Below are 23,981 nucleotides of genomic sequence, written 5' to 3'. Positions count from 1 at the left end.
CCTCTCCTCTGCAGTCCTCTCCTCTGCAGTCCTCTCCTCTCCTCCTCTCCTCACCTCCTGTCCTCCTCTCCTCTCCTCTCCTCTCCTCTCCTCTCCTCTCCTCTCCTCCTCTCCTCTCCTCCTGTCCTCTCCTCCTCTCCTCTCCTCTCCTCTCCTCTCCTCTCCTCTCTTCTCTTCTCTTCTCCTCTCTTCTCCTCTCCTCTCCTCTCCTCCTCTCCTCTCCTCTCCTCTCCTCCTCTCCTCTCCTCCCCTCTCCTCTCCTCTCCTCCTCTCCTCTGCAGTCCTCTCCTCTCCTCCTCCCCTCTCCTCTCCTCTCCTCTCCTCTCCTCTCCTCTCCTCCCCTACTCTCTCTTCTCCCCTCTCCTCTCCTCTCCTCCCTCCTCCCTCCTCCTCCTCCTCCTCTCCTCTCCTCTCCTCCTCTCCTCTCCTCTCCTCTCCTCCACTCCTCTCGCCTCCTCTCCTCTCCTCTCCTCTCCTCTCCTCTCCTCCTCTCCTCCTCTGTTGTTCTCTCCAGAGGGCTGTCACCATGAGTTCAGCACCAGCTGGGTTTCTGGTGTCATTGTTGTCTGCATGAACAGGGTTATCTTTTGCCTTTGAGGAAGAGATCTTGAAGTAATAGGGTCAACACCGTTTCATCATTAGGATTTCAAGGCCTCTCTCCAAAGAAGTCCAATTTAATTAAGAGTTTTTCCTCTCATCTAACTCAGTTTTGCGGGTTTTAATCAAATGAGGGTAGTATTTAAAAAAAAGAGTTTAGGGGAAAACAACAGAAGAACCTCGAGGCAAAATCTGCTGCTATCTTTGAGTTGACACGAGTTCTGCAAAGTTCCTCTGAGCGCTAGATGTCTTCTTTGTCTTTCTGCTGCTGCTGAAATTTCTTTCTTTGTTTGCTCGTGACTTTGTTCGTTTTTTTCCTTCCTTTCTTTATCCAGGCTTCCAGGGGATCTTTAAAAAGTCTTAAAGGGCATTAAAGTCCTTAATAAGGCTTTAATTGGTTTTAAAATGTCTTAAGTTGATCTGTTAAAAGTTTTAAAAATGCAAAAAAGAAAAGGATTTTATTAATTGTTTCTCCTGTTTTTTGGGGTTTTGTTTGGTTTTGCGTAGTAAAATCTCTAAATAATTGGTAATAATTAAAGTTTTAAATCGTTGAAATGCCTGTCAAATAACAATCACGCAGAAACGGATAGAGGAACCAACAACACATGTACCACATCCAATCTATTGAAAAATTAAAACGTTTTTTTTTTTCAAGACAAACCATGTGTATGCTTTTATAATAATATATGTTTTCCATGTGTTGGTAATTTTTTTTCTGCATTTTATGTATATCATCTAACTTTTTAACTTGACCAGAAAAGTTGCATTTCTGTTATCATAAACATTTGGGAAAAATTGCTCCGTTCCGTGTCATTCAGCATTAAATTGTCTTAAAAATTTTAACTTGTCTTAAGCTGTAGGAACATTGTTTTTCATTTTGTGTGTTTCCTCTCCTCCATCCAACAACCTTGAGAGCTGCCCAGCAGAGACGAATGTGGTATTATTGATCTAGATATTAATAGAGGATGATGGGGAGCGAGTGGGGTTTCCGTGTGAGAACTGTAGGAGCACTGGGGGTCTTGAAGGAGGAGGAGTGGGTGATCACCTTCATAAACAGCAGGAGGGATAACCGTCATGACTCAGTTGGCCTCGAGGCAGCAGACTGAGTGGGGAACTTTCATCTCGTCACTTTGATATGTTTCACTTTGAAAACTTTCCCGGTTTACACTGCCGGCTTAAACTGGTTCATCTTGGAAGAGTGTTTGGTTTTCCTGTTTTTTCAATATCATAACTAGATTTAAAGGTAAGTAATAATAAAAAGTATTTCAGTCCTGGTTGATTTGTCAGCATCTGTGGTTAGTATGGTAACAGCATGTGTTGTTTAATTAGAATTTGGGGATTAGCAAAACTTCTGCAGCTAGTTTGTCAGACATACAACAAACAAGCAGCTGTTGAATCTGTTTACAGTGCAGCCAAACAAACTCATGTTGTGTCAGTAAAGACGTCAGTCAATATTGTCCCTTTCCCATCATATCATGAGCAAGCACAATCTTATTTCATAATGCACATGGCACGAATAATTCTCCCCACAGCAGCAATTGATCTGACCCCCCCAAAAAACCAAACAAAAAACAACTAAAAGGTAATTACTGAATGTTAATATGCTGAATGGCTATTGGTTCCAAAAGGATGACCATGATTCATATAAAAATATGGACTTTGTTAATGTTAAGCATTAGGACATTTGGTATATTTAACAACCATAGGACATTGTTTAAAATTCACTACAGTTTGGATGCACATGAAAACATAAAACTTTAGCATTTTAGCATTATCCTTAAAAGTAAAATGTTTCTGTTATGTAAGTCTAAGGACAGGGATATAAATGGGAACACAGTACGGGGAAATGGAAAAACCAAAAATCAGCACCTCCTCCTGCAACTTGATTCCTCACCTGTGCTGAAAAAAAGAGAAAACTTTCAGCACTTCATCTGCTGTCCTCAGGCTACAGCCTTCAACTCCTCTGCACTAAGTTAAAATAGCTTGCCATGCATTTTCCACTCCGCAGACATGCTGATATTGTGCCTCGGGCCTTTTAGGCTCCTTCCTGGATAATTAGTAAATAAGGCCCTACTTATTTTGGTTATGTATACAGCATTTAAGCTGCAGTCCAACCAAACGCATACCTATATTTAGGTAAATTATAATAAATCATGCACTCATACAGGATGAATCCCCTCAGCTGCCAACACCTACCTAGAAAAGAGGACATGCTTGTCACTGTGATTTATCTCCATTTAGATTTTTTTATTTGAGCTTGAATAAATTCTATTCTAGGATATCTTGGATATGGTAATATACCACCTGCCCATAACGCTACCTAAAAAAGCAGACAGCAATACTCTTGGGGCATTCAAACTGGAACTCCTACATGAATTTCAGCTGTGGTCAATTAATTTATGAATCCAGGTCAGTTCCAGCTGTTTGCAGTAATGCCAAGTTCTGTTCAGACTGAAGTGCAGTGAACCAATTATCCTACAGAATAACAGATTATTTATCATTTAGAGTGGACATGGCTGCTTTGTGCTCCCTGAACAGTTGTTAGTTCTCCGACTCTGTTTAAAGCAGCCCGATCACACAAAGAAACACGCTAAAAGTTAACTCATGTCACAGACTCGTTGAAAGTAGACTTTTAACTCTGATGATCTGAGCAGACGAGCTATAATCCTGAGGGACTTCTTTATAGACGATTCATCAAATATCATGAAACATTAATCCACAAACTCAAAAGACTTATTGATGTGACGCTGCGGTAAAACTGGAAACGGATGATGTCTATTTTTCTCACAGTTCTAGGCTTTCAGAAATCTATGACTTTTTCCAGACAATTCGATTTCCACGGGATCTGTTGCATTTCTTTCCCTCTTCTTTTTCTTTCAGTCTCTTCCTCTTTTTTTTATTCACATTCACTCATCCAGTCAATGATCTCTCTTTCTTTCTGTCTCTCCTTTTTGTCTCTGCTCCCTTTCTGTCTGTCCAGACTGCTATTCATCCAAGGCAGAGGACCGGCTCTTCAGGAAACTGTTCAGAAGATATAACCAGTTCATCAGACCGGTGGAGAATGTCTCTGATCCCGTCACTGTGGAGTTTGAGGTCTCCATCTCGCAGCTGGTCAAAGTTGTAAGCTATACACCCAAACACACACACAGCAGTAGCAGCTTAGTTTCCAGAAAAAAATACCTGCAAACCACAGATATGTTACATTTGCACATTATTTTTTACAGAATACATTAAAATTTTATGTTTCAACAATGCTGTGGTTAATGTGTGGTTGGGTTTAGGCACAAAATAGAAACAAAAAAAGAAAAACTTAGTTCTCCACTTTTCATGGCATTGTTTTGACAGGAAATGCAACCATGTCTTAGTGAAGCAAACAAACAAATACCCCAAAAAAAAACCCAAAAAAGCTGTACGTGCCACTGTCCCTACTAAGCAAAAACTGCTTTTCGTCGAACTATCCTGGCAGAAAATGCTGTGATGTCTCCGTAAAAAACAACCACCTTCCTGCACTAGCCAAGCTGGAAATGTGGCCATGTCTGGTTAAAAAAAAACAACTGCTTTTCATGGTGTTATCCTGGCAGGACATGCAGCGATGTCTCGATAAAAAACACCCACTTTTCACAGCTGTATCCCAGAAAGAAATGCAGCAAAGTCATGATAAAAAAACAACCCCTTTTGTGACATTATCCGATCAGGATCACAGTGATGTCTCTGTGAAAAAAACAACCACTTTTCACGCCACTATTTGAGCAGGAAACAAGCGCTTGACATGGCACTGGAAAAACAAATGTAACATATTCATGGTTTTCAGAAAAGTACAATGCCAACATTTTCTTGTGGCGACTGGGCTGAGAGTATTCACATCAAGGACTCAGTCCAACATGATATCAAAGGTGTTTTAAGCACCTTTGCACATTCATGTCCTCCCTGTGTGTCTCAGGTGAATGTAACCAAAATCATCTTTCACTAATAGCATCATCTCAACAGTATGTAAGTGTCTGTGTGAGCTGCGAGACGTCTTCCAACGAGCATCTTGATCATATTTCCCACCTTTGATACAGAAAGGCAAAAGATAAGCTGCGGAACGAGAGAAGTGAAAGCAGAAAGTGAATGCAGTCTTTATTTAGTCTGTTCAATTTCACGGATTCCGAAAATGTCACACAGTGTTGTTAGACACTGCTGTTTTGCTTCGGCAATGTTAAGTTTAATGCGGGTGGGGGATGGTTTGGGGGATTGCAGCACATCCCCGGGTGAAAAGAGGTTTTCGGCTCAGAATGGAAATCCTCAGATTAAGTGAAAATTGCCTGCAGGAGCCTTTTTCAGACCGGACTGATACGTAGCTATATCTGCTTGCTCGGCAAGGTGAGATTAATCTAAAGGTGAGTGTTTGGATGTGTGTTCTTGGGAGCGCTGAGTGAGTGTGCCACAGTGTGTCTGCACATATTTTCACACGTCTACTTCTATTCAGCGTACATGTATGTGGCCCATGCATTTCTGTATGTGGTTTCTGTTGAATTCTGTGAGTCACAGGACTTCAAATCAAACTGAATGAGGGTCACGGAGAGAGGTGGAGAGGAAGTGACATCTGTAACCTCGCCATCTATTATTAACTCACTCATGGTCAACCTTTTCAGTCAGTCAAGCCCCACTATGGAGGGCAAAGGTCAAAGGAGGAATTTCTTTTTGAAAATGTTTAATTTGTATTCCTGGTGTGTTTCTTTTGTCCTCTTTTAAAGGGACATTTCACCTTCAAATAAAAAAAAAAAATGCATATTTTTCTGTAGTGCTGTTTATCAATCTATATTGTTTTTTGTGAGAGTTGCTAAGTGTTGGAGATATTAGCCATATAGATGTCTGCTGTCTCTCTATATTTTAAAACTCAACAGCAATGTCTTTTTCCAGAAATCATGTAATGGTTACTCAAGATAATCCACAGACCTTGTTATGACCTTGTGTTTTTTTCTGCTGAACTAAACCCCCCTACTGAATCACTGTGCGCCAATACTGCTAGCGCAACTAGCATAAAGAGGCCACCAGTAATGTTTACATTTCAAACTGTTACAAAAACGAGCCTCTCATCCACGAGTAGACACACTTCCTTCTGCGTGGTGGTATGGTCGGCAGGTGTATTTTGGCAAAAGAAAAAACAACCTACATGAGACTGCTCACAACAAGGTCTGTGGATTATATCAAGATTTTTTTTTTTGTTTTTTGGGTGAACTGTCCCTTTAAACCCCATATGGCATGCACTTTACTTGTCCTTGTATCAGCTGCTGTATCAAAAACATTCTCAAATGCACAAATTTCTGCTGGCTAACAATGTCTCTTCCTTCTTGTCTCTGCAGGATGAAGTGAATCAGATCATGGAAACAAATTTATGGCTCAGACATGTAAGTGCACACACACGCACATGCACGCTGAAAAACAACCTAACACTCACACATAGCCATCACACTCAGCGTTTATTAACTATTTCATTGACCTTTAACCCTGTCTTGAGGTCCACAGAGACAGAGGTAAGTGAAGCCTGAGGAGGTCATATATGTTTGCACATACCAATACATACTGAGCAGACATCAATATGGGATGCCACACGCTGTCGCTCTCTCTCCCTGTGTGTGTGTGTGTGTGTGTGTGTGGGTGTGGGTGTGGGTGTGGGTGTGTGGGAGAGAATGAATGTCATACATCACTGAAATGTTAAACACAGTGAAAAATAAAGGAGATGTGAGGCGCAAACGCGAAAACAAGAAAACAAAGATATCTCAGATAGACACTTGAATGCAATCAGCTGGTGATCAATGTTAGCAGTATGGTTAGTCACGCTCCGTCTCTCAGCAGATCTATAGCCACAGACCCTGAACTCCTGGCCTCCCACAGCCGGGTATTCTCCTAAATAACACATTTTGTCTCTGTCTTTTAAACCGATACCTTCCTGATACCGCCTATTTTTTTTCTTATTATTTTTCTGTATTAAATCTGTATTTCTTTAAAAAAACACAAACATAATTTAGGCTTCAATCTAAAATAAGCATTACATACATTGTGCTTTTAAATCAGTGACTAACTGCGGCCAAACAGCTGCTGGATGCTGATGTGATTCGGTTGTGGATAAGATGACGCTGTGATCGCTGAGCTCTCAAATGAAAATGAATTGAAATGCCTGTAAAGGCTGGTCGTATTTGTTGTCTGTAATGGCTGAGCTGTTTATTTATAACAAGGCATCACTAATGAGAAGCTGTGTCAACGCCACAGTCCCTGATAAAGACTTTGAACCGCAGCCAATGGATTTACAGTGTTAGCCGTTTTAGAAAGCCCCCCTCGATGAATTTATTGCATCTGTTCTGCAGTAACACTGCAGGGGATTCCTTCTGCAACAGCAGACCATGTTTCGAAATGTGTTGCACTTTATGCTCCTTAAAGCCAAGCTCAATTCACTACTTTTAAGAAAGGGTCACATTTTAAACAGTACTGAATACTTACAGCTGATCTTTGTACTCACAACACTGAAGTAGCAAAATGTAAGAATCATTTCTCCGCCTCCTTCCTCTAACCATAAGGAAAAACATCAAATCCGTATCCTCTATCTATTTAAAATCTTAGATTATATGGGTCATAACTGTATTAATAAAAAATACATTTACATAAATTAATTAATCAGTTAATTAAGTAAAAAGAAAATTAAATTACAAGTATTGGTGAAATGTAAAAATTAAATAAATAAAATTAAAAAAAAAAAATCTAATAAAACAAATAAGCAGTCAATGAAATAACGCAACACTCCAGAAATTGTCATGAAATTGGTAAATTTAGAAAATTATCTTTTAAAGGCTAGGGGAAAAACTATATTTTTATGATCAAAACTGCATATTTAAAATTATGTTATAGAAATACGGTAATTAATATTTTTTAAAATCATTTTAAAACCTTTTTCTCATGTTTTGAAATTAACCGAGCCCATGTGCTCAGGTTTTTTAAGGGTTAACCAAATAGAAAGGAATAAGAATAATAATTACATGAGTAGATTCATCTATATTTTATAAACTGTATACCATATACCTCGACCTATGAGAAATTACATCTCCAGCCAATCATATTGTAGAATAATGAAAAAGCCAGTGTAGCATGAAGTGGTTAATTAAACAGCTCCCAGGTCATAACTGGATATTAATCCGCCTTGCTAATGAATGAATTCATCTTGAATGACATGCAAATAGCCAAGACTAATGGATCTACGGCTCATGAAATGTTACCCTCAGGTTTGTTGACAGAATAGGGAGTGATGGCACAGTCAGGGTCTGTCAGTGAGCTATTTACTCAGAAACTCCCCTTCTCTCTGAGCTGCTCTGTATTCAGATCCGACTGATGTTAGATGTCTTATCATGTGCTTTGTGGCTCAATTACCAGGAGGAAGTGCATCAAAAAAATACATTTTTGCTGGATTTTCCATGAAAGCAATGAACGCACTCGGGAGCTCTGTGAAACTCGTGTTCCTGTCTATAAACATCAGATTCTTTTTGCTACCTTATCCTTATTTGGCTCCACTGTAAAACATCAAAGGAAGTTCTGCCTGCAGTATAAATATGTATTTCAAAATATTCCCATGAAGGGGATCGTCTCTGCTGACTAATACTGTCTGCAGTGTACAATGCAAAACACAAAACAGATGGTTGACTCCACAATATGCTCTCAATGTTTTTCTCTTCTTGTCTCTCAGATTTGGAACGACTACAAGCTGCGGTGGAAGCCGGCAGAGTTTGACGGGATTGAGTTCATTAGAGTCCCATCGAACAAGATCTGGAGACCCGACATCGTGCTCTACAACAAGTGAGACTGACACATTCATCACTATTGTTTTAACTCTTACTGCAATTATCAATTATTCAGACATCAGAAAAACAACAGCACTGGTTGTTTGTTAAAAACTAAAAACAATCTTCATTCATGTTTCCCTGACAAATGATCTGGGAGCTTAAGTGGAAGTAGCATTATGCTTCATATCCCCTTAAGGTCAAGGTGGATTGTTCTGTGTTGAAGTGTCTGCCTTTGACATCACAGTTTTTAAGCCCACAACATTACTGCTTTGGTTCTTGTTTCCAACAAAAGCAGGAAACTGATTTCAGCAAGAAAAGCTCTGATAAATCCATTGTGCACTGCCTGCCCGGCACCAAACAGCAGAAAGACAAAGTAAGCGACTAGCTAAAGAACACAATGAAGCATTTTGAAGCTAAAGAGCTGCAAATAAAAGTGAACATTGGACTAACATTTATAAGATTACATTTATTAAACTCGAGCTGATGCTGCTCTGTGTCTGCCAACCCAGTATAACTCCTAACTCATTTTGTATCTAAGCTCGGTCAGTCGCCCTCGATGTCAGCGCACTGAGACACCCTTTAGCAGCGGTATTCGACGCACCAGACTCCACTTTTTACACTCTGAAAAACTGCCTTGTTATAAAGAGCAAAATAATTGGCATAAGGGCAGGCGGAAGGAGAGGATGATGGGAGAAACAAACCTCAGATGTTCACTAGGGAAACTGCTGTTTGTGTCCCGTGAGACTCCAAAGGTCAACTGGGGTATTTTAATAACAGTTGTGCTAGTATGTAACGCACACTGCACTAGTGACATATGTCACAAGAAGTTGCATTATGTTAGCAACAAACACACTTATTTTGATGCAAGCCATGATGTTTTTTTCTAAACCTAATCACGTATTTTGTGGACTAAATCTAAGGAAGTAAACCTAAAAAATGTTTTTTTTAATACAAGTTTCTAAGTTTATTTTAAAAAGAAACTATGCATTTAACAAGCAGAGAGTCTACATTTCCTTAGGAAATCATTGTTTATTTTGAAAGGACACAATGCATGTCACGAGCATACATTTAATTGCCGTCCCTGAATGTCCAAAACTGACACTGCAGATGTACCTGGACTGTCAGAGTTTGATGTGTAGGGCAACTTACCAAGCATTGCTGTTTGACAATTTGGGAGTGAGAATGTGTTGTCTGCAGATGTGTTGGCCCAGTTTGCGATCATGTTCGCCATAAAAACTGAAGAAAAAAAAAGCTGAAAACCTGATGGTGTTGTGTTTACAGCTTCTGCTGCCCCCAAGTGACCAAATGAAAAAAACAAAACAAAAACAATAGCTGCTTTTAATTAAACACATTTTTCTTATTTTCCAAACGAAACCCAGGTTTATCCAGAGAGATGACAGTTCAGAAACTGCTCATGGCAGTTTTTTAATGGTCACATTGGCATATTTGGAGGGCAATGACAAAAAACCAAAAGAAACACACTACTTTGTCCTTTCTGCATTAGAACCTCTGTTATTAACATAATTAAAGTATTACATTAATGCCAAGTAGCTTGAAAAACAAATGTCTGTTATATCTCTAGCTGCTGGGCTGTGCAACAGACTGTACCGTAATTACACCGAAATATGCTGATGTCTTAGTCTATTGTTCAGGGTTAGTTTGTGCTCTAGTCTTTCAATTTCTGTTCACTTAATTGTGGCCTAATTCCTTCTTTATACTCACAATAGGGACTCGTAGTGTTAATCAGAGACATTTTTATATTTCACAATAATGCCTAATGCATTTTCATTGTTCTCTGTCTTCAATCCTGATCCTCTCTTTCTTACCTCCATAACCTCCTCTTTTTATCTTCTCCCCTCTCTTTTGTTCCTCGCTGTCATTTTCTCCTCGCCTTTCCTCTCATTGTTTGATGTCTCTGCCCCCCTCTAACCTTTGTGTCCTTTTCAAAACCCACATATGCTTGTGTCATATCTCCTTCTCTGCCATGGGACTACACTGCTTGATTACACACACACACACACACACACACACACACACACACACGTCATAAACAGTGCTGTAGGTGATTTCCTGGTGGAGGATAAGACCAAGGCTCTGCTGAAGTTTGATGGCACCATCACCTGGGTTCCTCCAGCCATTTTCAAGTCCTCCTGCCCCATGGACATCACCTACTTCCCCTTCGACTATCAGAACTGCTCCATGAAGTTCGGCTCCTGGACGTACGACAAAGCCAAGATTGACCTGGTACTTATAGGATCGAAGGTCAGTGTTTGTGACTGTGTCCAAGTTTGCCTACAAGGAAAACTCGGCTAACACTCATCCATTTAGATACTGCGTGTATTTACTGTACGCGTCATTATTTTTGGTTTTTGTTAAAGGCACACTCCACTGACTTACCAAAAAGTCCAGTTTAACACATGGTTTATGTCATCAAATGGTAGCTGTCAGGCAACAAAGCTACCTGGTTAGGTTTGGAAAAAATAAAGTAATTTGACTTTAAATTAGTTTGCTTGTTTGTCATGTTATGTAATGTAACATAACCGAAAAATGTCTTACAAGGGGCATTGGTGTGCAACGACTACGTAAAATACATATCGTTATGTCACTTTACGTTCAAACAACATTGACTTCGGGCTCCACACAAGGCATGAACTGGAGTCTTGTAGGTTCAAGTCTCATTTTGTTTGACACATCCACGCTATGCAGACTTTCTCGCTCTTTATACTACGTCAGTTGCTCTCAGCATCAAGTATTTGCACTGTTGGGTTTATACTGGAGTCAGTAAAAAGTTCAGTACATCTCAAAAAGACACTTAAGGGGCTAATCACAGCGAGACTCATCGCGGCAGGCGCGACCGCTCCAAAAACGCCCCGGAAGCATATCCGAAAAAACAGCCGAGCGCGGGGCTGCGTGCACATACTGCATGTGTGTGGCCAAAACTGACATTGATGACCTGGAAATAAGAATGGGCTGGTCATAAACTTGGGGCGTGGAGTTTGAAAGTTGTGGGTATTTCGATAGCAGGAAGGGTCTAATGAAAGATGTCACCGAGTTGAGTTTTCTTGTTTGCTCAAGAAAACATCAAAAAACAAAAAGTACCCCTTAAAACATCAGTGTGTGTTTTGGATATAATAAGAATTAAATGTTGGAAATTATATTTTAAGAGTAACATTTTTGGAACATTTTATGGTTTAACATATTTGTTTTTTGCAAACTTAAAGGGACTCTGGTGGATAATTAGTGGCTGCACTTGCATTTTCTTCTTATTTTTCTCTTAGCTTTCTCTTACTGTAAGATTTTCTGTGAGTGCTGTAAACATCACAAGACAACCTTATTTACTGTAAAGTACAGTGATCAGAGTCTTACAAGAATATGCAGTTTTTTGAGTGAATGTAGACAGAAAACTCTGGTAAACGATCTTTTTGAAGTTGTTTTTCACATTCAACAAATCCATCTGCTTCTGGAAAAAAACTATTTAAACCGAAACCATAAGCCTTATAATGTATTATGTATTGAAATGTCTGACCAGAGTCTTTGAAGAATGACAAAGTGACACTGAACTTCATTAAATCATTGCAGGATTTGATTTTAAGACCTGTATCCATCTTCTAGGTGAACCTGAAAGACTTCTGGGAAAGCGGCGAGTGGGAAATCATCGACGCCCCAGGCTACAAACATGACATCAAGTACAACTGCTGCGAGGAGATCTACCCAGACATCACTTACTCCTTCTACATCCGGCGGCTGCCACTCTTCTACACCATCAACCTCATCATCCCCTGCCTCCTCATCTCTTTCCTCACAGTGCTGGTTTTCTATCTCCCGTCCGACTGTGGAGAGAAGGTCACGCTCTGTATCTCCGTCCTGCTCTCCCTCACTGTGTTCCTGCTCGTTATCACGGAGACCATCCCCTCCACGTCGCTGGTCATCCCGCTCATTGGAGAGTACCTGCTCTTCACAATGATATTTGTCACGCTCAGCATCGTCATCACCGTGTTCGTGCTCAACGTACACTACCGCACGCCAATGACCCACACTATGCCGAGTTGGGTGCGCTCTGTGTTTCTTAAAGTGCTGCCGAGGATTATGCTGATGCGGAGACCGATTGATGAAGACACCAAGGCTGGGGGGTTGGACAGCAGTGGGGAGGCAGGAGGAGCTGGAGGGGGAGGAGGAGGCGGAGGAGGGAAAGGAGGAAAGAAAAGGAAGAATAGCTTGATGCAGGTAAGGCGTCCCAATCCCAAAACATCAGCTGCGTTTCTTTAGCGGTCCCACTTTCCCTTGTTCACTTACCCTTCTCCCTTAGTTTCAGGTGTCAGCAAACATCGCAGTGGGTGATCAAACACCAGTTGTAGCTTAGTGCGATACTGCTTTTCACATATCATCAGAAATATTTGCAGACTCATTTCAATGAAGCGAAGGCATCATCTGCAGAGAAATTCAATACATCGCCAGGCACTTGGCAATTAGCTGAACTAGTTTCCGTTTAAGAAATTATAATGATTATCATAACTATCATTGCTTGGGTTTGTAATATCTTGCAAAACAGCATTTTTTAATGCCTTTGCATATCATGATGGGAAAAAAGAAATTGCACAAGCTGCACAGTACAATAATCAAAGTATATATTGATTGCAATTAGTTGTATGACATTCTTCAGTAAATATAAACCTATCAAAGGCATTTTATTTAGAAACTATGTATTAATAAATTAAATCTGTTAGATTTATTAGAAAAAGTGAAAATGAAAAGCATAAAGGATGGTGAATTTATTTAAATTGTATTTAATGTTTTATTTTCCAATTTGATCATCTTCTTCTTTGGTGGTAAGCAAATAATGTGCTTTACTGCCACCTAACCATGGATGTATCCAACATAAATGCAACGATTACTATGATTTTAAACAAATTGGCAGCGCACAAATAACATTACATGCTTGACATAAAGTCACATAGGTTAAGCTTCGCAAATAAAGTTACATAAGTTAAGTTTAGGCAAGTACAGTAAGATTGGTTAGGTTTAAGAAAAGAAACATGGCGATAACATGCCTTAAAACGTTGAAAGACTTAAAGTTTTACATGCTTCCAAACACCAGTTTCCTGGGGAAAGTCCTGATGTTTTTTCTCGCTCCAAATACAAATCTGCAATGTATTATGTGTGATATACCTCTCTGGAGTGACCATTGTTGTTGACTCGTTCCCTCGGCCCTCTGAGGCTCAATCTCACCAAGTTCACTTCAGTTTTTCAGACAAATGAAACAACATTCATGATGGCGGCAGGGATCCCCCTGAGGGCAGGTCAAAGGGGGCATGTTGAACCGCTAATGAAACGCAGCCATCTTTTCCACTTGAGCAAGGCTCTGACCCAAGTGTAAAGTCCAAGTGGACCTGTTATATAAAGCACAGCAAGTTTGGGGCTTATGTCATCTTGACGTGGCTGCACTGGACCACAGTATTTGGTGAAGGCCATATGAGGCCAGGAGTAGATGCACTACTACACCAAACACACTTCAGACACCTTACATTTACTGTGTGTTATTGGATATTCTGGACTTTCAGAGAGGCTCTAATGGAGGCAATCATAGTGTTTCACTCTGTTGTTCATGTGAAAACACAGAAGAAGTTGTATTAGAAAATTTTAAAAAGAGACGCACAGAGAGAAATTCAAACCCTGGCTCATTTCTCACCTCCTCACAGCTGCTTAATTATGGTGTGAAGTGGGTGTGAATGTCCACTATACCGGCCCATGAAGAATCCATACTCATTTATACATCTATCTTTTCAAATTCAGTTTACTTCTATAGCTATCCTAGTCTTGTTTGCTTCTATCGTTGATAAGAGAGGGCACGTGGGATTACACTAGTATACCAACAACCCAGTCACCAGAAAACATGGTTACATGGATACATTACATTTGCACATTATTTGAGAGCTGATATGTTAAAACTTTACTCTTTTTCAATAGCGGTTCAAATGTGTTAAGTTTGGGCACAAAAACCACTCGGTTATGGTTAGGGAAAGATAATGTTTTGGTTTGAGATATCAAGTTTTTGGGGGCACTGTCCTGGCCGGGATGGCAGAGATGTCTTGGTAAAAAACAACCATTTATCTTGCCACTATCCAGATAGGAAAAGCAGCAATATCTTGGTTAAAAAAAACCCCAAAAAACTGCTTCTCATGCTTAAAAAGCCATCCGAAACACAGAGACATGTCCCATAAAAACATTCACATTTTGGGGCTGAAAAGCTGAAGGAATAACAGTACATCCACATTTTGGTACCCAAATAGCTGCTGGAAATACAAGACAGACTCACTAAAACACGAGCAATTTTGTTGTTTATTGGTCTTGAACAATGGTGTCCAATTTGGCAGTCACCTAGGTGACACACCATCCACAATATCCCCTTCTCCTTCAGCTTTTATATTAGATTACTTTCAAAACAATGATGTGATACCTAAATTTGCAAATGTAACATTCATGATTTGCAGAAACATACAATGCCAACATTTTCTTCAAGCTACTGAGCTGATGCTATTTCTGCAGCTCTGAAAGACAACTCTATATCTAAAACTCAATCAAATGTGTTTCAGCTGTGGGACAGGGAACATTACAGCGGTCACCGATTGTGCTAGATCTCAGGCAGACACAGCATGGCGGAGCAGTCAGGGGAAGTAACTGAACTGTTTCCAGCAGTAAAACAGGTTTCTTTAGAAAATGTATTCCTCCTTTTGGGAAGCAAACTTAAGATTACCTCTGCCAACAAACTGAGTGTTTTTCTCCATTTCATAGTTTGCTTATCAGACCATACAATAGTCTTGCAACTTCAAGTGCTCTTCTAAAACCTTTTGGGATTGAGCTACTCACTTCCTGAAAGTACTGCCAGGTGAATCTACTAAAAAACTTTCCTCCGCTGGTGAAGAACTTTAAGAAAGTTCTCAAACGCAGTGCTCAGAGGATGTACTTGTTAAAGGATTTTCTCCCAAAAACACTGGAAAGATTCAACTCTTACCTCAATATGACCTTGTTACCGGTGCAGTTCCAGATTTATCCCAGAGATCCCAATGTTAAATGTGTAATTATCACCCGAAAATGTTGCCTTTGAGCTAAAGCAGAGTGTGAAACTTACTTTGAACTCTGGTTGTGATCCCCAGCAGGTTGGAGGAGGCTCTCTGAACTGTCTGGAGTTTGGGGACAGTAAGCTTTCATCTGTTGAGGGCTGCACTGGGAAGAAATGCCCTTGCCCCTGCCAGCACGGGAAGGAGACCCCAGAAACACCAGATATGGGGAAGATATCCCGCCAGCTGAGTCCACAGAGCATCAACACGGTGGTGGCCTTTTCTGTGGTGTCACCTGAGATCAAGCAGGCCATCGAGAGCGTCAAGTACATCGCTGAGAACATGAGGAGTCGCAACAAGGCCAAAGAAGTGAGTCATTCTTCTTTCCTCTGTTTTTGATCACTCTGAATATATAGAATTAAGATTTAAGATTTTCCACTTCTGTTCAGCTATCCTCAGAAACGTGCAAAAATTAGGATGGGTGTTGGTTCTTTTTAACTGTGAGGAATTAATTCAAGTAGTATTGAATTGTCTCTAGCCAAATGATGCCTGCATGTGATTGATTTTGCGATGCTGATCCCATCGTGGACTGTGCTGACTCATTGCTGATGAGCAAACTTTATGTTTCTCCCGTCTCCAGAACCGCTCTTTCACTGGTTAACTGTTAGTCAGCTCAATCAGCACGAGCCGTTAAATGGTCCTGATAAACTCATGCCGACAATAAAACGGCTTCCATAATAACTGTTAGGTAACATTAGCTATGTGATGCTAACAGTTAGCTCTGTCACTGTGTGTGTAGCCAGGTGGACTCTCACAAATGTACTAAGCGCAGAGCTCACACTTCTGCAGCAGCAGCTACACACAATACTGTCAATGGTGTGGTGAAGTCGAGCACGGTGTATTTAACGGAGCTATCAGTACAACATGCCGAAATGCCACCCAAAACTTTTGAAAGTATGACTATACAACACACCACTCCAGTCAACTGAATGAAGTACTCTATGGTGTTTGTATCGCTTCAAGAGTACTGGTATTGGTGCTGGTATCGTAATTTTTTAACAATACCCAGCCCTAGCAAGATACACCTGTAGGGTTTTCTTTTGTGTTGTTTTTTGTTGTTTTGCTGACATTTACTGTCAGATTTTTACTGTCTGAGCAAAGTAAATGAACACATCCTCATACAGTAGTTTGTGTGATATCTAATGAATTGTGCCTCACAAAAAGGCATCATGTTGAGTAACGCAAAATGTTAAGTTATGTAGGTCAGGTTAGATAGTTGTTTAGGTTTGGCTGTACCTTAAAATACTTTAAAGTTCACTTGATGTCACATGATTCCAAACATTGGTTTTCTTGGTAAAGGTCCCTTGTTGTTTGACCCATCCACCACCAATCCAGCCTGTCTCCTTACACAGATTTTCAGTCTTTATACTACTTCTTTCTTTGCTTCTGTTAGTGCATTACCATTCCCAGTTCTGTGGGTCACATACAAATTGTGTTGCTTTTCGTAGTTAAACATACAAACAGTACATGAGCAGATACTGAGTAAATCCGTAACATTCATCAATGAAAGAACAGAGACTTTTCTGCAGAAAAACAGTATTCTTTTCCCTAAGTAAATATAGAGTAGCAAAGGATAATTATTTAGGCAATGCTGCAATACAAAGTTTTAAAGTGTCAGCTAGCTTTAGTGAACACGAAATAAAAAGAATAATGAAGTGAATATCAGCTTAAGATAAAGTAAAAACACATCTGAGGAGGGAGACAAATGGAAAGAGTTTAATGAAGAAGAATTTTTAAAAAAATCTAGACTTCAATTAAATACATCAGAATGCCATTTTCAGTATCGGAGATTGGTTAAATGAGGTTTATGACAAGACAGGTGGCATGATGTGACATTTGAAAAAATAACATGATCAGAAGGACCACTCAGGGAGAGGAACCCTCCGTAACTGTAGACTGGAGCTATGAGTTTAAATGCACTTTGACCTCCTGTGAAATATAAAAAATCAGCTGCTTCCTATTTCCTCAAGTTATTTTACTGTCTAATATGGAAAAAGTGAATTAGAGAAAAAGAGTTAACTGTGTCACAGACACAATTTTATGCACTTGACACCAGTTTTAAAGTAGTTTAGATAATTTGGTTTTAGTATTTGCTTATTTACAACATGTCTTACTGTGTGTGTGTATCCTTTCCCGCCAGACTATATATATGTATATATATATATATATATATATATGTTATAATACTTAATAGAATGACATAATGGAAGGTAGAAATAATTGCTGATCTATAAAAATATTATAATGCCAAAATATATAATATAGTTATAATTAATCACCATTACTTTTAAAGAAACATGTCACTGTATCGTCCCCTGAGGACAAAACTTCTTTACTATATGTGTTGAATTTAACACAAACAACAATAATATATTCATTTTTCAGTCTTGCTGTGAATACAATTCAGCTGTTTTAAGCTGTACCATTTTAGGAAATACTGCACTTGATAAAAAATCTGGATCAAGTCACACAGGAAATATCATATTCCAGAGTTTTTAAACTCTATATAAACCTACAGTCACTCATAGAAAGCAAACGCACAGCGAGCGTGTCGATGCATAATGTATTTATGCAAAAACACCCGAAGCAGCGCGGCCTGGGAGAGCTGTGCTGTGATTCTGCACAGCGTTGTTGCAGATGCTAACCTGCGCCATAAGTTAACAATAGTGTAAGTTAGAACCAAATAATTTTGGGCTTGAGTCGAGAGCTCTCCCTCCTCTCTCTGTTATGAGCACAGTGGGTGAAATCTCCCAATGGAGAGAAGCAGCCTTTGATATGCAAAACTCGTGGCTCAATCAGCTTTGTCTAAACGCCTGTCGCTGCTTTGACGCTGTGGTTTGAATGTGATTATCATAGAAATCCCCCCCTCCCGTGTAAATTATGTATCAGTTTTCTGTTGGCTTACAAGAAATGTTCAACTTTTTCTCTTCCTCTTTCTTTCCTTGTTTTCATCTTTGCCGTGTAATCCTCGCCTCACCCCATCGACTCCCTCAAACATCCCACCCTCTGAGATCCGAAATCGCCTATTTACCCTCACTGTGCACCTCTCCTCGCCTGCTTTTTATGAATAAAAAAACAACCCTCACTTTTCATCTCTCATCTGTCACCACTGTCACTTTCCTCCGTCTGCTCACACGTCTTGTATTGTCCCCTCACTCGCTCACAGGTGGAGGATGACTGGAAGTACGTCGCCATGGTGATCGATAGAATCTTCCTTTGGGTGTTTGTGACGGTGTGCGTCCTGGGAACCGTGGGCCTCTTCCTCCAGCCGCTTTGTGGCTTCGTCTCATAACTGCTAACCCTAACAGGGTTCACTGTCGCCCTGTGTCGACCAATCCTGAACAAGTGACTAACTCTCAGTTGACCAATCAGAAGACAGAGTTTAAAGTCCTAAAGCGCTATTTGGTGTGCAGGTTTTGCTTCTTGCCTTTTGCAGAGAGCAGTTAGAAAGAAACAGTGAAGTTGAGGAAACTGTTATCAAACTGGCTGTGTGAGTAACAGATTCAAAGATTATAATGCCTTAATTTTATGCCTTTTATGGCTGCTTATTTTATCTCACAGTCATTGTCATAGACCCTACAAAATAGCTAAAAAAGCTGCACTCTGCACTGAGATAAACTTCACAGAAACAGGAAAACGTGCTATGTATCTACAAAGCCTGTTCTTTCAACTTTCTTGACCCTTTGAACAGTTTAAGTGCACAAAAAAATACTATAAAATTATCAGAATGATATAAAAACAATATAAAATAAACACAATAAACTTTATTTGAATGCTTTTTAGTTCATGGCTCAAAATAATTAAATGTATCTCTGTTTTGCAACATTTGTTGATGTGGCAATGTGTTGTATACAAAGAGAATAATGAACAGTTACTGCAGCCGGGCCAGCAACACAAAGCAGCTACTGTGGTTTGTTTGTGGTTTACATGCTGCCTTTACTGGAATTATTTTGATGGTATAATAGGAAGGTCTTAATGGGAGCCCCTTTTTGTCAGTAAGATAAAAATAAAAAAGAAATTAAGACACATCCCATAGGTGATTATAGTGAGAAACTTTACTGAAATAATGACTTACTTTTCTCAAAATAATGACCTAGTATCTCAAAATAATGAGTTAGTATCTCAAAATAACAAGAACTTTCTCAAAATAATGAGTAAGTTTCTTTAAATAATGAGAAAGTTTCTTGGAAATAATGATTCATATATTGATAAAGTTTCCTATTGCCTTTAGATACTGTCTCATTATTTTGAAAATGTTTCTGTTGTTTTGAGATACTAATTCATTTTTTTGCGAATGTTTCTCATTACTATGGCTTGCATGATCTTGCTTTTAGAGTTATTTACACCCAGGTGTCCGCAGCCAATAATGCTGTTCACACCTAGTGTATATATTGCTGCACATCCTAGCAACATCAAATTATGACGTTAACATAAATGGGTCTTGCCAACTATTCTGCTTAAGTTAATGGACACAGTGTGCAATCAGCAGCTTTAAACAGCCAATGCTGACTCAAACAGCTCAAACCCCAGTGTGCGAAAGTCCTTTGCTTGACTGATTCATTCACTGTATCTTACTCCCTTCATATCTCTTTGATTATGAGTCCATACGCATAAGCCCCTTTACCACTGCACAAAAAAGCCCGCTTACACCCACTAACATCTGGCTTTTCAGTGTAATGGAAAAGGTTAGAATCAGCTTTCACACCCGGGTCAAACGACTAAGCAGTAGTCACGGGTGTTTATCGGCTCTGGGTCCGATTGGCAGTGATGGAATTACAACACTCAGGTGAATGTGCTAATTTTAGCCCTTTTACTGACGAGATGCAATGATGCAACACCACAAAATACCATAATTCTCCACCCAGCAGCGCTCAGACATCATTCCAAATTAGTCTGCACTGAGGTAGAAAGAGAAATTGAACAAGTAAGAGATATAAAAGAGAAGTAACCACCCTAACATTTTCACTGGCCTCTATAGTGCTTTCTCGTGTTGGTGACATTGAACGTGACGCAACAGAATAACAAGAAAGACATACTCATCTGCCACAGGGCCGTGTACAGCTCTACTCTACTGGCAATGGCCAGGAGTCTGTCATCTACTTTTAGTGAGTTTTCCCATGTTTAAAAAAATGTGCAATATTTGGTGGAAAATGGGTAAAAGTGTCACTCTTTATACCAAGTCATCTGACATTCTGGCAGTACATTTGTGATCTTTTTCTCATAATTATCACTTTAAAGTCAAAGAATTTCTGAAATTGTGTTACACTAGTCCTAACCATGACCTCTTTGCCCTAACTCCAACTGCTTCTGACCTTGACGCGTCAATGTGAGGAGGATTAGCCAATCACAGCATGCAGTGGGATTCATAACAAAGTGTCGTGGGAATGGGTGTAAATAGCGGATAGCTCCTGTGTTACTCTTCTCACCCTGGCACAAATAGACACTTGTTTTTCATCACACTAACAGAAGTGGGCTTCCATAGATAGCTTAATTTTTACCAAATATTTAATAACTGCATTTTAGCTTAGAGTGCGTAGTGATGATTCCTGCATGGCTCTACAGAGGATTATCCAATCTTGGCTTGGATCAAAACTGCACATCACGTAGTCCTTTAGGACTAGAACCTGAAAATTAACATCTGACAGATGTTAGCGAACTGGGAACTTTCCACATCCAGTAGACGTGATACGAACTCTCTACCACACTGAACTCCACCCTGCAGCAGCTGGTGAACTCTGCCGCCATTGAGCTGACTGATGACTGTCGTACCCGCTCCCCAGTCTAATACATCAAGCTGTTTACTGTCAGAGCCCATAGCGCTCACCGCTTTCTTGTGTCATTTACAATTAGAGATACGATTTCTGGCGCATTTGGCAGCTCTTTAAAATAAATAAGGGCAGGCTGTTTTTTTTTTTGTTTTTTTTTAATTAGAAACCATGTGTTTATAAATGTTCTCTCTGATTAATGTTCCACAAGGTAATTGGTTGGCCTGGTAAATATTGGATTAAATGCTGCTTGATTAGTTGCTCCTGAAATAGCATTGCATTTATTAATGCGTGAGAGGATTCTATCATCCAATTCCATGGCTGTTAATTTAATCTTTTTTTTCTTGTCACTTTTGATTAAGTTTATTATTAAGAGCAAACATGCAGCGCAGCAAACATGCATGGCAAAAATTTTGATTGCTTTGAACACAAATATATTGTCATCAGATTAAAGCACTATAATGGTACTGCTTCATTTTTAAAATTTCATCTATCCCCATACTTTTTTGTTATTCAATGAAGAAATGCACAACTCATGCTGAAAGGGAGAAAACATGTTTGTACAAATAATCTTTGCCTTTCTTTTGTCTTTGAACTTAAAATAAATGCAATATTTGTTCAAATAACGTGAAGAGCATTTGCTGGTAAAGGTTTTAAAATATGCCACAGAAAAATAATAACTTCATTGTGAAAGACATTATGCATAAACATTTTCCATGCACACACACACACACACACACACACACACACACACACACACGCTAACACACACTAACACGCTAACACACACTAACACAATGACACAGGAGGATTGCTTGGATATTTTTGTTGTCATTATGCTCAAAAAGCCACCAGAGGTATAATTAAGCTTCCAGTTGCAACATCTAATTAAAATCCAGACATGTTGGTGCTTTTCAAAAATAATTTCAGTGTTATGATAAAATGTATCATTATGCATGACAACGACATAATAACATTTATTTATCAGACGGTCAAATGCTCAGCTGTAGTTTTCATGTGTAATTACAAGTTGCAGTAGCAGTGTCAGTTGTTGCAGGTTGCAATCAGTCAGTAATTTGTGGATATGCATAATTTAGATTTATTTACTGTCGCATTCCTGGATTTTGTTTCAGAATAATTATATTTGGGCTACACCCAGTGCACTGTTACATCCCCAAGCTCTCATATATTATATAAAAAAATACAACACATAGCTGAGGACATCCACACATTTTATGTACTTTGGGGTTGAGGCCAATCCTTTAAAAAAAGAAAAAAAAATAAGCCCCTTAGTTTAAATTAATTTAAAGCTACAATATACAATGGTATTTTAAGCCAGTAGCTCTCAACCTTTTGATCAAGGACCACTAAATGTATGAGCAGTATGTCACAGATATCCGTTTGATAAGATTTTGCTGCAGGGATCTGATTTTGATTGTTAGATATAATTAGAACATTTACTCAAGTACTGTGCTTCTGTTGAGTCTTTTTTTTTTTTTTATCTCATGCAACTTTAAATTTCTACTCCATAGTTCAGAGGGAATTATTGTGCTCTTTGCTTCACGACAGTTACTTTAAAAAGTTTTGCTTGTGTAGCTGAAACAATTAGGATTTCTTAAAATATAATTGTTGTTAATCTCTACTCATTTTTCATGCAAAAACATTTTATGATTTGAATTTCTCAAATATGACGTTATGTTTATCCTTTCATTATTTTGATTTATTAAATTTGCTTAACTTTTTCTGCATTAAGTGCTTTTACTTTTAAATTTTCCTCATAGTACTTACATAATTTTACTGTTATTAGTAACAGAGCAGTTTCTGTAATATTTTTGCATCGTACCTTTTTTGGGATTGGCAGAAAGTGGTGTACATGCAGTGGACTTACTTGAATGCAGAAATTTCCCACAGCACTCAAATAAAATGTATCATTATGTAGTGACATACATAGTACACAAGGAGTGATTTCAGACACACTTAAGATTTAAGTATCACTAATGAGTCAACCCAAATATAAACCAAACACAGCTTGAATGTTCTGTCCAACAATCCTGCTGTCCTTAAACATTGATCGTTCAGTGTTGTGTGTAACAGAACTGAGCAACAAACCTAAAAAATTACTACAAATGCAGCTATACAATCAGAATATTAGTTTTGAAATGTGTTTATTTGAAGTTTTTATTTTTTAAGTTGAATAATTGGGGTCAATTTAGAGTGTCTAATTCACCTGAATTCACGTCTTTGGAGTGTGGGAGGAAACCAAAATACTTGGGGGAAAACCACACAGACACGGGGAGGAGCGTGGAGACTCCACACAGACAGTAACGTCTGTCTTTGAGGCCGCAGTGCTAATCACTGGGCCACCATGCTGCCCTGCGGCGTGCTGCCCTGCGGCGTGCTGCCCTGCGGCGTGCTGCCCTGCGGCGTACAGCCGGCAATGGTGGATGGTGCTGAGCCGTTGAGGTGAGGAAGTCTCAGTTGGATGTGGACTCCTCCCGCCTGCCTTTGTTCTTCTTCCTCAAACTGAGGACGTGGCAGATCACTTTCCAGACAGAGTGTCTCTTTTTTCTCTCCGGGAGCTTCTCCTCTGAGGGTTCAGGCTCGGGCTCAAGTTGAAGGGCCTCTAAAAGAGTGAGGGAGTCCTGCTCCTTCTCCTTCAGCTCTTCCTTCAGATGGGCCGCTTCTCTCTGGAG

General features: G+C 39.5%; 1 protein-coding gene across 3 annotated transcripts in view; it reads left to right on the top strand.

Annotated features, from left to right (window-relative positions):
- Nucleotides 1–21,935, top strand: part of chrna6 (cholinergic receptor, nicotinic, alpha 6) — a 31,700-nt gene extending 9,765 nt beyond the window's left edge. For 2 of the 3 annotated variants that reach the window (XM_088073510.1, XM_042485043.2), the window contains exons 2-8: nucleotides 3,578–3,717; nucleotides 5,943–5,987; nucleotides 8,312–8,421; nucleotides 10,463–10,670; nucleotides 12,021–12,632; nucleotides 15,560–15,832; nucleotides 18,690–21,935. In XM_088073510.1, coding sequence (XP_087929636.1) covers nucleotides 3,578–3,717; nucleotides 5,943–5,987; nucleotides 8,312–8,421; nucleotides 10,463–10,670; nucleotides 12,021–12,632; nucleotides 15,560–15,832; nucleotides 18,690–18,815 — 1,514 coding nt within the window. In that variant the 3' untranslated portion in view covers nucleotides 18,816–21,935. The remainder of the gene's footprint in view (nucleotides 1–3,577; nucleotides 3,718–5,942; nucleotides 5,988–8,311; nucleotides 8,422–10,462; nucleotides 10,671–12,020; nucleotides 12,633–15,559; nucleotides 15,833–18,689) is intronic. The other variant, XM_088073517.1, reaches the window with a different exon arrangement.
- Nucleotides 21,936–23,981: the final 2,046 nt, after the last annotated feature.

This window comes from Plectropomus leopardus, chromosome 3, assembly GCF_026936395.1.
Source record: "Plectropomus leopardus strain MGB_pleo_1.0 chromosome 3, ASM2693639v1, whole genome shotgun sequence".
In the NCBI taxonomy this organism is placed as follows: Eukaryota; Metazoa; Chordata; class Actinopteri; order Perciformes; family Serranidae; genus Plectropomus; species Plectropomus leopardus.
This window is presented reverse-complemented; position numbering and strand designations above follow the sequence as displayed.